The sequence below is a fragment of the Prinia subflava genome, chromosome 4, assembly GCF_021018805.1.
Source record: "Prinia subflava isolate CZ2003 ecotype Zambia chromosome 4, Cam_Psub_1.2, whole genome shotgun sequence".
In the NCBI taxonomy this organism is placed as follows: domain Eukaryota; kingdom Metazoa; phylum Chordata; class Aves; order Passeriformes; family Cisticolidae; genus Prinia; species Prinia subflava.
Window position 1 is genome coordinate 50,810,512 of NC_086250.1, and position 14,472 is coordinate 50,824,983.

Genomic DNA, 14,472 nt, shown 5'->3' on the forward strand with positions numbered 1-14,472 from the left:
ATTTTCTCAGTGCTGAGCTGACAGGATCATAAATTGGGTTTTATTAATTCTACAGGACTGTCCTTTTGTAGCACCAAACAAAACCTCCCATTTCATATAGGATAAGAATGTCCATATCACTGAAAGATCAATACGTATAGCCGACCGATTGATTTCAATGTAATGGATTAATTTACAGGATATCATGTACTGAATATTTGAACTAGAAAATAAATAACAAAGCAACAAAGCAACAAACAACTTCAGTAAATATACAGAAAGTATCTTTTATTTAATGTGATATTTTATTTCTTGTGACTTGATATATGCAATTGGTCATCATCACAAGTTTTCCCATATTAGAGTTCACACTCAAACATTTTAAAGCCTTTTCTCTCTGTGCTTTCAAGTATTACTTGCAGGAATAGCTTAAGCTGCAGCTTAGGCTACAATACTGAAAGTGTTCATCTTTTTCATGGGAACTTAGAAGTGACTCTATACTATAAAATACAGAAAAGAGTTAACTCTTTAGCTAAAGTGTGTGTTTGGCTTATTTTTGCTTTGGGTTTCTTTGGCATGTATCTCAAATTGCTTATCAGAGCGGAAGGTTTGGTTGTAAAAACTTCACGTATAAAGGAACCTATATATTCCGTGATTCTTTTCGAAACCTCTGACTACCAAACGGAAACACCGGCAAATCAGAAGGAGGAATACCTTCTGGTATCTTCTTGCAAGGTCTGTGAAGACGACATAGAGCGGTTTCAGACTCTTGACTGAAAAATACAGACCGTTCTCTCTGTTTATCGGCGCTATCAGAGCGGCACGCAGAGCCTGGGGAGTTACGTGCCCGTCCGTCCCGGAGATGCGGCGGGGCCGGGCAGCGGCGGGGCCGGGCAGCGGCGGGGCGCGGAGCGGGGCCGGTGCGGCCCCGGCGGGAGCGCACTTCCCGTCATCCACGCGCCATCTAGCGTCGGGAAAGGGAGCGGCTCGGCACGGGAGCGGAACGCAGAGGAGGAGGAAAAGGCTCCCACACCCGTCCCGGCTCTCGCCGTTCCCAAAGCTGGTAAGAGCCATTTGGATATTGCAGCCAGAACTCCGGAGTGGCTCGGGGCGGGTTGTGAGGAACATCGCTACACTTCACTCGCAGGCATCTCATTCCCCCTTTTTTTGCAGTGAACGGTTCCCCTTCCCTTGAAAGCAGCCTAGCGCTCCCCAGAAATCCCCTCGGTACCTCACCTAAGCTATCGCCGCCGCCCGATCCCTACCCAAAGCACCGCGAACTCCAGAGGGTCTGTGCGGCGCTGCCGGCGCAGGGGTTGGACCGCACGGTGCCGGCCCCGCAGAGACACACACGGGCACACACACCGGTACACACGAGCACACACACCGGCACATACGAGGACACACACGGGCACACACCCCGGCGCATACACGGGCACACACCGGCGCACACACGCAGGCACCGCCGCGCTCCCTTGCCTGCCCTGCCGCCGCCGGCGCAGCTGCCCGCAGCCCTTTTGTTTCGCCCGCGGAGCGATGTCCTGCCTGCCCGCCCGCCCCGCGCTTCCCGCGCCCGCACCGCCGCCCGCCCCTGCGCCCCTCGCCCGCGGGCGGCGGCGCGGCGGGGTGGCATGGCCCGCCCGCCTTGGGGGAGGCAGCGGGAAGCCCCTTCCCCGCCCCCGGCCGCGCCAGGGCCTCGCCGCTGCCGCCCGCAGCCCGCGGCAGGGCAGGGGCAGCGGCCGCAGCCGCAGCCGCGCCTGACAGCGGCCCCGCGCCGCAGGATCCGCGCCCCGCAAGGACGTGCTCCACGAGCTGCCAGGCGCGATTACGTTGTTTTTTTCCCCCCACCCACCCCTTGAACTTGTTGCTTGGCGCTCGGCGGTGGCGGAGGGGGGTGGGGGTGGGGGAAAGCCTTATTATCGATGTCCCTTTGGATGCGATCAAGCTTTCTCAGGAGCAACTACTTCCCCGCCGTTCCCGGCGGGGCGCGGAGATCTAGCGGCAGAGCCCGTATTTCCAAAAGTCTCTATGCAACTGAGCGCTCTCGCCAGACTTTCACAGGTAGGTGCCGCAGACTGGGCACGTCTGGAGGGATTCGAGAACTGAGCCGAGGGGAAGGGGCGAGAGGAAGGAGGCGGGGGTACGGGGGGGGTGGGGGGGGCATGATCCACCACCGACCGCCGAGCCCTACGGCACCCCGCACCCCTGCCCCGCGCCCCCCCGCCCGCCCCGGTCCTCGGCCTCCCCCGCCGCCAGGGAGCTCCTGCCCCTCTCCCGCTCCACGGCCAGCCTCCCCTGGCTTCGCCTTTCGCCGCCCGCTCGGGCGCTCCCGGGGATGCCCCGTGCAGCCACCTCCTGCATGTGTCTCCAAAGGCCCCGCTCCTACCCCCGCCAGCACCGCGGGGGCTCTGCCCGACCCCGGCCTCCTCGCCGCAGATCCGCCCCTGTCCGTGCCCCGATGCTCCGTCCGGGGGAGAGCCCTGCTCTGCCCGCTCCCTCTCTGTGGGGCGCTCCTCGCTCCCGGCGCCCCATCCCCGGCATCCCTCTGCCCTTCAAAGCATTTCCTGCACGGAAAACTTGCCTTAAAGTTTAATGCTGCCGCCCGGAGCTCCTCCCCCTGCCCCGCCGGCTCCCCGGGCCCCTAGCCGGGGTCTGGAGGAGTCCCCGGGCAGAGATTAAAGGTCAGGGAGAGGATTCTTCTCGCCGCTGCTCCAGGGCTGCCGCCGGGAAGGGGGGCGGCCCTACCGGCCCATCCCCTCCGCCCCTCCACGGCGAGCGGCGACGGCGTTGGCGGCCCCGCGGCAGCCGCCCGGGAAGGGCTCCGCTGCTGCCGCGGCCCGGCTCCGGCGGCGGGCGGGGAGCGAGCGGAGGAGGGGCGGGGGACCGGCTGCATCGCGCGTGGAGGAAAATCTCCTTCCAGGTGGCTGCACAGCTGCGCTGGAGCTGCTAGCCAGCTCCAGGGGCTAGTGATTTGAGGACTGTTGCTTCCATCCAGGGGCCTCGAATGGAGACCTATCTAATGGATCTGGCTGTTAGAGAAGCTGCTTTGAATACAGGGATTTCCAAGTGCCCTCATTTATTGTCCTAACAGTGTGACTAGCGCCTGGAAAGCATATTCTGGTGTGAAAAAGTGGAGGAAACAATAAGGAAGCAGAAAGATTTTCAGTTAATACTGAATATCACAAAAATGTTCAGGAATTCTGCTGCCTCAAGAATGTGTGAGAATTTGTATTTTTCTCTTCCCTCTCTGTTTTAGTGGCTGGACCAGAACTGTCTCTAGATTGACTCCCTTAGCTGTAGTAGGTGTTTGGAACCATGGCGGCAGGTGTAGCAGCTTGGTTGCCCTTTGCCAGGGCAGCAGCCATAGGATGGATGCCAGTGGCTACTGGTCCCATGCCAGCTGCTCCACGGCAGGAGAGAAAGCGAAGCCAGGACTCTCTGATTGTGCTGAATGTGAGTGGCATCCAGTTCCAGACATGGCTGGACACCTTAGAGCGCTACCCTGACACTCTGCTGGGCAGTTCGGAGCGGGACTTCTTCTACCACCCTGAGACACAGCAGTACTTTTTTGATCGGGACCCTGACATTTTCCGCCACATTCTCAACTTTTACCGTACTGGGAAGCTTCATTATCCCCGCCAGGAGTGCATCTCAGCTTATGATGAGGAGCTGGCCTTCTTTGGCATCATCCCTGAGATCATTGGTGACTGCTGTTACGAGGAGTACAAGGATCGCCGGCGCGAGAACGCTGAGCGCCTGCAGGATGATGCTGATACGGATCATGTAGCTGAGAGCGCCTTGCCCTCAATGACAGCTCGTCAGAGGATGTGGCGGGCCTTTGAAAACCCACACACCAGTACCCTGGCTCTAGTCTTCTACTATGTCACCGGTTTCTTCATCGCCGTCTCTGTAATTGCCAACGTGGTGGAGACAGTGCCCTGTGGGGTGAGCCCGGGTCGCATCAAAGAGCTGCCCTGTGGAGAGCGGTATGCAGTGGCTTTCTTCTGTCTGGATACTGCCTGTGTGATGATCTTCACAGTTGAATATCTCCTACGTCTGCTGGCAGCTCCTAGTCGCTACAAATTTGTGCGTAGTGTCATGAGTATCATTGACGTGGTGGCCATTATGCCATATTACATTGGCCTGGTGATGACAGATAATGAGGATGTCAGTGGGGCTTTTGTGACATTAAGAGTCTTTCGTGTCTTCAGGATCTTTAAGTTTTCCCGCCACTCACAGGGTCTGCGCATCCTGGGCTATACGCTGAAAAGTTGTGCCTCGGAGTTAGGCTTCCTCCTCTTCTCACTCACTATGGCCATCATCATCTTTGCCACAGTCATGTACTATGCAGAGAAAGGTTCATCAGCCAGCAAGTTCACCAGCATCCCTGCAGCCTTCTGGTACACCATCGTCACCATGACAACACTGGGGTAAGTGCAGCTGGTGTTTGGTTACAGCCAACGTTTCAACAAGTGTGCTGGCACCAACGGGAAATACTCAATTGAAAAAAAAAATGGTGACAGAAAAAATGTGAGGGCAAGTTTTGGTACAGAACGTTAAGAATACAACTTGTGACTTCCATCTATATGTTTAATATGTTTAAGGGAGCTAACAGCATTGCTGAAATTAAAATAACCCAAATCCAAAAACTGCAAAAAACCTGAAAAAGCAAGCAACAAAACAAAGCAAAAAAGTTTTGAAACGGTTTGGTTTTGGATGGTGAAATTAAGATATTTTATGAGTACATGTGAGTTATCAGTGAATTTTTAGTGGAGTATTGTCTTTGATGGCAGGACATATTACAGTGTTGCTAAATTATGAATATTTATAAGGAGAACCAAAGTGCAAGCTTTTAATTTGATCAGTATGGGGATCTGCCATTTTGTTTTAAGTCATGTATTGACGTAGACCTGGATATTGAGTTTGTTGTTACAAAGTGTTTTGTTTTCTTGAAAATCATACCTTGTCTTTCCAAAAAAGGATACATTTGTGATTTTATTTAAGACACTGAACACATTTCCTTTGGTTTTCATGGACCTGTAACTTTTAAATTATGAGTGTCAAGCTACACTGACTGGTGACACATTCTGGAAAAATGATCTGATGAAGTGTGAGACATATGACACATCAAGCATGTATCTTCAAACATAATTCTAATGGCAATACATTTTCTTTCAGAGAATAGGGGTTAAAAAGTGTCACTGTTGACATTAGAATGCACTACAGTTTAATGGAAAGATGAGAGAGAGTATTATCTTATGAAGCCTCTGATACCAGAGTCTGATTGTATCAGCTGATTCTCTGCACCAAGTTAAAAAATGCATTTGTCTGTAATTACAACAGGGATTTGGAAGGTTGACTAATTTGAGATGACAATTTTTCCCTATTCTTAATTTTGAGTTGTATAGTAACATCTGTGAAACTAAAAATTTGTTGATTCATTACAAACTGACTAGTTATTTAATAATTATAGATACTAAATGATAAACTTGGCACCCTCATTAAGGCAAAGCCCATCATTTTATTAGCATTTTGCCGTATCTTGTTGGGACTCTTGAGATTTATGAAATATGCGTAACTTTTAAATTTAACAAAATGAAAGTGTGTTATTAAACTATTATGAAAACTTGATTTATTATGTGCCATAGTAATTTACTTGGAAAACACAAATGCAAAATATTGAAAAAGATAAAAGGAGTGTCTTATGCCACCATTTTTATAGAAGGCTTTTATCTTCAGTGTGATATAACAAATGAAGATAAATATAGTGCATAGTAAATATTTCATACTTCTTGTAAGGGCAAGTTATGCTAAAAAGGAGTGACAAGAGCTTTGGGGATTTTATCCGCCTTTTAGGTTCCTGGGTGGTTTTTGGTTTTTGGTTTTCATTTTCTGTTGCTGGTGACAAATGGAAGGGACCAGTTAGCAGAAGCAGCAAGTTAGGCATGATATCCAGATCCACACTCCTGTATTTTCTGATGCTGATATTTTTCACCATTTATTTTTAATTAGAACAGTGATGTTTTCAAGAAAGAATTGACTGACACTTTAATATAAAAAACCTGCAGCTGGTGTATGGGGTTTTTTGTAACAAAAGGCACTTTCTGAGTAAGTTGTTTCCATTCTTGTGCACAATGTGGAAAGTACTTGTCCATGGTACTGAACAGAAACTTCTCGTTTTATGTCCAAATTACAATTGCTATAACACAAGTATGGTGTTAGTATGATTTGTTTGTTTCTTTTGCACACACACACACACATTTGTGAGTATTATTCTGTAATTCCAGGTTTTGAAGTATTACTCTAAAATATTCCAAAATACTGCTGTCGTTTGAACATAATTTCAAATCTCTTTGAATAGAACCTAAGAACCTGTTTTTAAGTATACAGCGACACAATATTTTGGTCCCAAGTGGAACAAAAAGGGTTAAAGAGAATCCTCTCTTGCTTGACTCCTTTTTCAAGGGAGTTTGAACAGAGAAAGTTTTGAGCAGGTTGAACAGAAGACCAAAGTCTCACCCTCAAGAGTTCAGGTATGATACAGTTTCAAATATGACACACATCTACAATTTTTATGAAATCTTTTAGCAGTGCATTAGCTAGATTATGTCCTTTTAATAACATCATGATAACTTTATAAAGATTATGTTTAAATGTTAAATATATATATGTGCATAATTTAAATAAAATTAGCATAATAAAAGCTTTGAAATCTTTTTAGTTGATGGAATAGTTACACAAAAGGAGAGGGAAGTTACAGGCAAAAGCATCAAGGGTCAGTGAAAGCTGATTGTAATTAATACTGATACCTTTCCAATGTGCTAAATCTTACCACCTCTTTACTAATACAGTACTCTTGTTCATTTTAACTTTGGTTTTAGCTGAATCAGGGGTGTATAAATGGACTTGATGGGAACAACTTCTCTCTTTTAGAAACAAATCTTGATGAGGTCTTTATGTTTTAAATGGCAGTAGCACACAGCAGGTTATGTGAAATACTACAAAAATTCATGAAAGCTAATAGCGAATAATAGATTAGCATAAAATTGAGGTTTTGAGTCTTGGTATCATTGTCATATTTTTCTAGATAGCAAGGATATTGAGTAAGCGACCTTTGCAATTTGGGGAGTTATTACCCTGGAAGCAGAGCTATATTTCTCAGTTCTGCATGATTGCTGAGCAATTAAAGTGTCTTTAAAAAACATAGATTACATTTTCCTTTGCAGTGTGCTAGTGACTTCAAATACTACGATATTTTTGCCTCTAAGGATATTCCTGCTATTAACTGCTCTTGACTGCTCATCTCAACTAGTACATGTACATGGAAATGTTACATGAATCAGCTGAAAAAAAATGAAAAGAAGGGAAGGAAGGAGCAAAGGAAGAAAGAGAACATGAGAAAAAATAAATACAGAGAGAGAAAGAGAAGAGAAAGACGCCTCTAGAAAAACAACTTTTCAGAAACTGAACTGTCTGATTTTAAACTTCAAGCTAATGTTTTTTCATTATTAATTGTAGCAAAAGTAAAGTAGAAACAAGAAGAGAAAAGAGAATAAAATGGAAAGAGGTCACAAAATATTTTATGGAGATTCAAGATAATAGTGGAAAGCATGGAGGTGAAGAATCAGGTTAGTGTGAAACTTGTCAGAAAGGAAAGCTCAAGTCCATTGAACTGGGACTGGCAGACCTCCATGGGGGCTTGTGAACATCCACACCCATAATGACAGTTATGTCAATTTCTGCTGTCACCTTATAACATGACAGTCTAATAACCTTCCATCTGTCCTGTCAGGAAATATGCCAGCAAATGAGCTGGAATAGCTGGGAAGGTTTTGATGGTGTAAGGATATTTGTTCCCAAGTCAGTCAGAGCTATAGTGTAGTTTGTGTTTTATGAAGATATTATACTTTAAATAAAGAACGTAGTGCTCTTCTGTGAGTAGTTCTAAAGCAATCTCACTGCTATATTAAAATTCTATTTTTATAGCCTTTACATTGAGTAGCTTTATCAAGTCATACAGTGCTTCAGTAGATGAACACAATACTTTGTGAAGGGAAGCTTAAACTCAAAGACTACTCCTTTGTTTGCTTTCATTGTATAAACTAGAGGTGTGTCTTTCAGAAAAGATAAAGCAACTATTTGTTTTCATTATTTGTTAATATAGCCCATAATGTGTGAGGAAACCCACTTAAGATATATCAAATTCTCTGAAGAGTTTATAATAAACAGATGACTACATGTGATAACAGAGAGCCTCAAACAGTGAACAAGGGAGAGAGCAAAGGATTTCCTTTTCCTGCATGTTCATGTTCTTTGCCATCTTCAGTCCTTTTTCCATTCTTTTTTCATCAATATGGGTATATTCTATCTATTTCTTTTGTCCATTATTTATTCCAGCAACCACTTTCCATAGTTTTCATGGTTGGGGTTTGTCTACTGGTTGACACCTTCCCTCCCTTCTTCAAGACAAGTTTAACATTTGTAGACTCTGCTGGCTTTATTTTTTCTTCTTCTGCTCCTTTGTTCCAGATTCCTAATTCATCCTTCACTACTAGATCAAATCTTTCGTTTGTCATCATTGTCATTCATTTGACCTGAACTTTTCTCAGAACAGATTTTTTGTTCTGACCTTTGTTTGATAGATTTTTCCTTATGAGTCTCATAAAATTTCCACATCATCACTTTTTTCTCAAATGCCACACACATTCTCTTTTCTCACCACTGTACCATTTTCAGTGTGTTTAGTTCCTTATAGTTGCTGCATTTTAGTTTGAAATAATCCATCTCTTCAGAACTTTTACTAAAAAATTGAGTTTAATAAAATCTGACAAGAGGCAAAAGAATTCAAAATCTTTGTTGTGTGAAAAATTTCATTAAAAGTTTGGATATATTCTTATGATTAATATTACAAATGTAAAGATTCACTAAGTTAGAGTGTTATTTCTGTATCTTGTACATACATATTGCTCATTCATTTTTTGTTTGATATTTTCAACCCTGTTTCAAATAGAATTTTTCTATTTTTGTCTTCTTATATACAACCTAAGGGTTTTGTATTTTACAAATGTGTTTGATGTCTCAATCTATTTTCTCTTCACAGCAGAGACATTTAGCCTACATAACAGAGGAGGGACAAAGTGTAGTTGTGATCACCTTCAAAGTACATTACTAGATATTCAGAAAGGGCTCCAGAGGGAATCTGTTCTACTAAGGGTCATTTTGATAGCAGTAAAAAAAAATTATTTGTTCTAAAGTATCTAAAGATTACTGAAACTGTATTGGGCTATTGTTGCTTGACAGAGAGCAAAGTAATTGTATTCTTATTTAGTTGCACTGGGGACCAGCTTTCCTCTTCAAAAAAATCCTGAAAATCTCTTAAAAGAAAAGGACTTAGCTTGTTTTTCTTGACTCATTTTTCTTGACCATGAAATTCCTTACTTCAGTTATGAAGAACATGAAGGTGAGGCTTAACAAAAAGATCTTTCTGCTCAGGGTCTAATATATTTGCTCCTTTCATAGAAAGAGATGGAATTTTGTTTCCTTGTTGTAACTTTGAGACAAGAATAAGAACAACTAGATTACTGTGGACCTGAATGTAGCATGGAAATATGCTCAGTACAGAAGAAAAAATCATCTTGGCGAGTAATTATGACTAGTGCCTGATCTATTAACCAGGGCCTATCATTCAAGTAACCATCAGTGAATACTGTCATTTTAGTAAAATCTTTAAGTGATCAAACCCAAGTTGTTCAAACTGAGCGATGACAATCCCTACATGACTCACATCATTGTGCCTTTGTCTAAGACGAAAAATTTGCAATATAAAAGCCATATAAATCTATGAATACAATATTAGAAATAGTGCCTACAGTGCAAAAAAAAAAAAAAATCTGGAAATGGAAACTGTATTTCTGAAGGGGGGAACATAAATACCCCAGAAATAAAGTGACTATTCAAAATAAGTTGAGAACACCTTGCAACTTCAGGGTTTCAATTAAGTTTTCAGACATTTGAAAGAAAGTCTAATGAATTATTCCTTTTACTTGATTTTTATGATGTTATAGTCCATTGGCAGAAGTTCATAATATTCATCCAAGGTAAGCTAACAGAGAAGAATCTGGTTCATCAGGGGTAAAGAGTATAGATGGTTCCAAAGAGAGAGAATAAATTAGAAATATAGAAAATGTTTAGAATCGGTCTTAACAGGTTTCATCAGTTACGTAACCACAGAGCTGACAGAGTGATGATTCTTTATATTTCTGTACCCATCATTTATTAGCCAATAGGTAGGAGCACAGGTTTTCTGGAAGACACAGTCTTTAAGACTTTTTTTTTTCCTGAATTGATTATATGGTGGAGGAAAGATTTTTGAATTTACAGGCAGTGCTTTAAAATGATTGCTCTATGCTGCACTTCCTGGAACAGTAATAGTCACAATAGTTACTTCAACTCCTAACATAGTTAAGAGCCCTAATTTCTACCACTATTTCTTTATTTTTTTATGAAGCATATGATTTTGCTCTTCCTGTGCCTCTGGCAATGTGTTATAAATGTCTTGTTAAGTAAAAAAGCTGTGTGGTTTGTTTTGACAAAAAAAAAATCAGTTTTCACCAAAGTACACAATGAAATTTGCATTATTTTCATAGCATAGACTTAAATACATGTGATTTAGATGAAATAAAAAAAAAACTTTTGACTAGAGCATCTGATGTGTAACAGGTATGAGTGCCCTGTAAAAAAATACTAGCTACAAAAATTTTCTCAGGTGTATGGCGTATGAAGGCTTAGGTTTAAACATGAACACCTATGAAAATCATGTGATCAGTGCATAAAAAGAATAAAATCTAACAGGATTCATCTCTGTTATAATTCAAATGAGGCTGCACTCCTTTTCTCATAGCAGCATAGACATAACTTATGCATTATTAGGAGATACATCTTAATGTATCTAGTTATCAGTACAGTGTTCCTACTACCATGAGCTCAAATTCTAGCAGTTAAGTGCATTGACAAAAGCTAACAAAGCAGTAAAAGACTGCTATCTGTCTGATTATTAAAGATACAAAGACATCTGTCATATAAGCAATTGTATTTTTAGTGTATTTAGAAAAGCACTTTCCTTTCTTGTATTCCACTGTGCAATATTGTTCCTTACTTATCTGCTCATCTCCATCCTGAAGGTGAAAGCAGTAGGAGCATTTACTGTGCAAATGTACTTAATTAGAGCATGATTCTTCAGTTACAGAAAATGTGAGATTGGTTAAAAAAATAGAAAAATGTTTTTAGTAGGGACAAATTAAAATTTTGCATATTTAAAGTATTTAGAAATAGTAGTTTGCATTTTATCCTTGTTTTTTCAGTTTCATCTATGTTACTCGTTTCTTTGATCTGATTGGTTTAACTGAGAAGTCAAGTTTCACAGACATAGAGATCTCCTGAGTTTGTTCATTTTTAGGACCCAAACACTACAAGGAAGAATTCAAAGGCATTTATGTGTCTGGAGATGAAGATAGGCACTTAGCTTGAATTCTCTGAAGTGGCTTGGGTGTTAGAAACACAAAAGAGAACAATTGAAGCTAGGTACCTACTCATCTTAGAAAATAGTCTTATGTGCACAGGAGTAACTTCTAGGATGAGTATAGAATACTGTACTCAGACTTTGGGTATGTCCCAGAGGCAGAATCAAATGCCCCTATTAGAATCAAATGGATCCTGCTAGGGTGCAGGTCTTACTAGAATAGAATATGCCCTATTTTTACATAATACTGTTGAAGGAGATGAGTGATGTGTGTATGGTAGGCTTAGGAAAGAGGAATGAGTAATTCAAGTTAAAAAAAAAAGGATAACTGAAAGAGTAATATAAATTATCCAAAGGATATATTTTTTGATCCTAATTTTCTGTCTCTATGGTTTTCAAACCAAGAGTTCAGCATGAAAAGATATGTAAGAAATGGAAGCTGTGACATGTAGATCTTATTCATGAAAATATTTTTAGAAACAGTGTGAAAAACTATGAAACAATGTCATGTAGGTGATTCCATTTTTCAAATAAACATGCAATCTGAGGGTTTATTGGTTTCAATGGGTCTCTTATTTAATTTCTACACAGCAGATTTGTTAAGATGATGATGTGCAGTAAGAAAAGATAAAAAGGTAATTTTTTGATTTTGACCACTGCAAATTCATCCCTTTCTCTGGTATGGTGGCAAACATTCTTATTTTGTGTCTATTTGATTTTTTAATGAACATTGTTTGTAGATTTATGTAGGAGGTTTGAGAAGTACTTTGCCTGCCTTTGGGGTTTATTCTGTGCAGTAATATGAACTTTGTGAGCAGAGTCTACAGTTCTGCTGGTTGATTTTTACCTTAATCTCTGTTCCTAAATGAAGCACATTTAAAGCACATTTTCGTGTTTTTTCCTATTCTTGGTAAAAAAATGATTTCCTGAGGTAAGCATCTTGTATCACAGATCTTTCTCTTAGAGGAAGCATTGTGATTTGTGAGCTGATGTTTAACTAGATGGGATCTAGCTCAGTTTTGTACTTACCACCCCTTGCAGTAAAGCTTTAAAACAAAAAAAAACAAAAACAAAACAAAACAAAACCAAAAAAAAAAAAAAAAAAAAAAAAAAAAAAAAAAAAAAAAAAAACCAAACCAAAAAAACCCCAAAAAACCCCCAAAACCAACCAACCAACCAACCAACCAAAAAATCCCAGTATTGAGAACACTTGTATATTTTTTGAAAATACTATCTATTATAATATCATCATTAAAACAAAAATGTTAAAGAATATGTATCTGTATGAATAAATTTAGCTGTTTGATTATTGAAGACTCAGTGGCTTTAGCTAAAACTTCTTATACTATAAAAGGCAATATAAACTTCTAGGATTTTATTTAATTACTCTGAGTACTTTGGTAAATTAAAATAAAGTAAGTATGTTTCACTAGAGTTTTAAATCTCTTGGATTAAGAGAATTAATTTTGGATTAAGAAGTAACTGTGAACCTCCTTAAAGGTATCTGTAATAGCCTAATTTTATGATAATACATTAACATGCTTTAATTCATTATTATTTTGAAAAAAAAAATTTTGAGGCCAAACTCTAACTTTTTTCAAACGTATATCCAGGGATACGGATTTTTTACTGTGAATTATACTGGCAGATTCTCAAAATATTTTGGCTGATACACAGGGAACAATCTTTCAAATTATCACTTGAAAGCTTGGCCATCCAGGCATTCCCTGTAAATGGCTGAGAGTTAGACTGTAAGGTTGTGAAAGAATTAATTTAGGATTGTGTAACAGCTTACAGTCTGAATGTGTCTTTTGGATCCTAACTCACTGCTTCTTTCAGGAAGATGAATCAAGACAGTTTTCTGTATGACAGCACACGTAATGTGAGTGGGATCCTTAACTTTTCATTGTTGTTACTATTCATATACCCCTTTTCTATAGGCCAAAAGAGGAGTTTTATTATTGTGTTAGTGGCCTTACTTTCGTTTTCTGCAACTTTTATCTCTTCCACTTGCAGCCACTTAACAATTCCCTGAGCATCCTTATCAGCTGTGGGCAGCAACTACTGCACTGTGCAGAGTTGCTTAGGAACAAAATTGATGCTCTTTGACATGGTGGATGACAGCTGCAACATGCTGGCCCCAATTCTCCTTCTTCCCACAGAGGAATAAAAAGCGGAGAGATTGAAGATGTTCTCCAAATCTGATTGTGGAGAGCCTATATACTTTTTTGGTTTAGGGTATCTAATCACTTCATTGTTGGTATACAATGGGTTAAGAATTGTGGCCCTTCTATTGAAGCCACAGCTGTATCAAACAATTTTTAGTAACAACTCTTAACTCACTGTAATATAAATGCCATTGTATCTTTTACCACTTCTAGAACTGAGAATTTTTAGTTTTTCTAAGCTTTTTGGTTGGGTTTGTTATTGATGCATTTGTTTACATCAGTTGATGAAATCCAAGTTGAAATATGGATATCATGGACTAGAGACAGGAGAACTGGACAAACAGAGTATATACACCTATTCTCACACACCTAGCGAGAGCTGTGCTTGCAGCTGTCTCTTGATATGTATCTATATAAAAAGAAACTTTCAATATTGTAAACTCTAGACCGTTTTTGACAGTTTAGGTGGGATTTGCTATTTTAGCATCTGGATGGAAGCTTGAAACGGTACAAATTGAAGCTTTCCCACAGACAGATAGTTTAGAGTAAATCTGTCCACAGACTGGCTTAATGATTTAACATGCTCAGTATTAGCTATTTTCCAAGTGAAAGGGAAGCTCAAGGTTTATCTGATTTGCTTGTGAGCAAAATAATCAACCTATAGTATGTGTCAAAAGGTGCCAAGTTTTAGAGGTAAATATTATAAAGGAATCTCCTTACAAAATAAACCCCAGGTAATATGTGATATGTATGCTGTCCTCAGACCATGTGCTACTTCTGGCACCTCTCTCTCTTCACCCGTCACAG

General features: G+C 41.0%; 1 protein-coding gene across 2 annotated transcripts in view; it reads left to right on the forward strand.

The window, feature by feature from the left end:
* The first annotated feature begins 409 nt into the window (after positions 1-409).
* Positions 410-14,472, forward strand: part of KCND2 (potassium voltage-gated channel subfamily D member 2) — a 266,099-nt gene continuing 252,036 nt past the window's right edge. Inside the window, exons 1-3 of one of the 2 annotated variants that reach the window (XM_063396746.1) lie at positions 494-1,042; positions 1,934-2,040; positions 3,236-4,409. In XM_063396746.1, the coding sequence (XP_063252816.1) occupies positions 3,295-4,409 (1,115 nt within the window). In that variant the 5' untranslated portion in view covers positions 494-1,042; positions 1,934-2,040; positions 3,236-3,294. Of the gene's footprint in view, positions 1,043-1,933; positions 2,041-3,235; positions 4,410-14,472 lie in introns of both variants that reach the window. The other variant, XM_063396747.1, reaches the window with a different exon arrangement.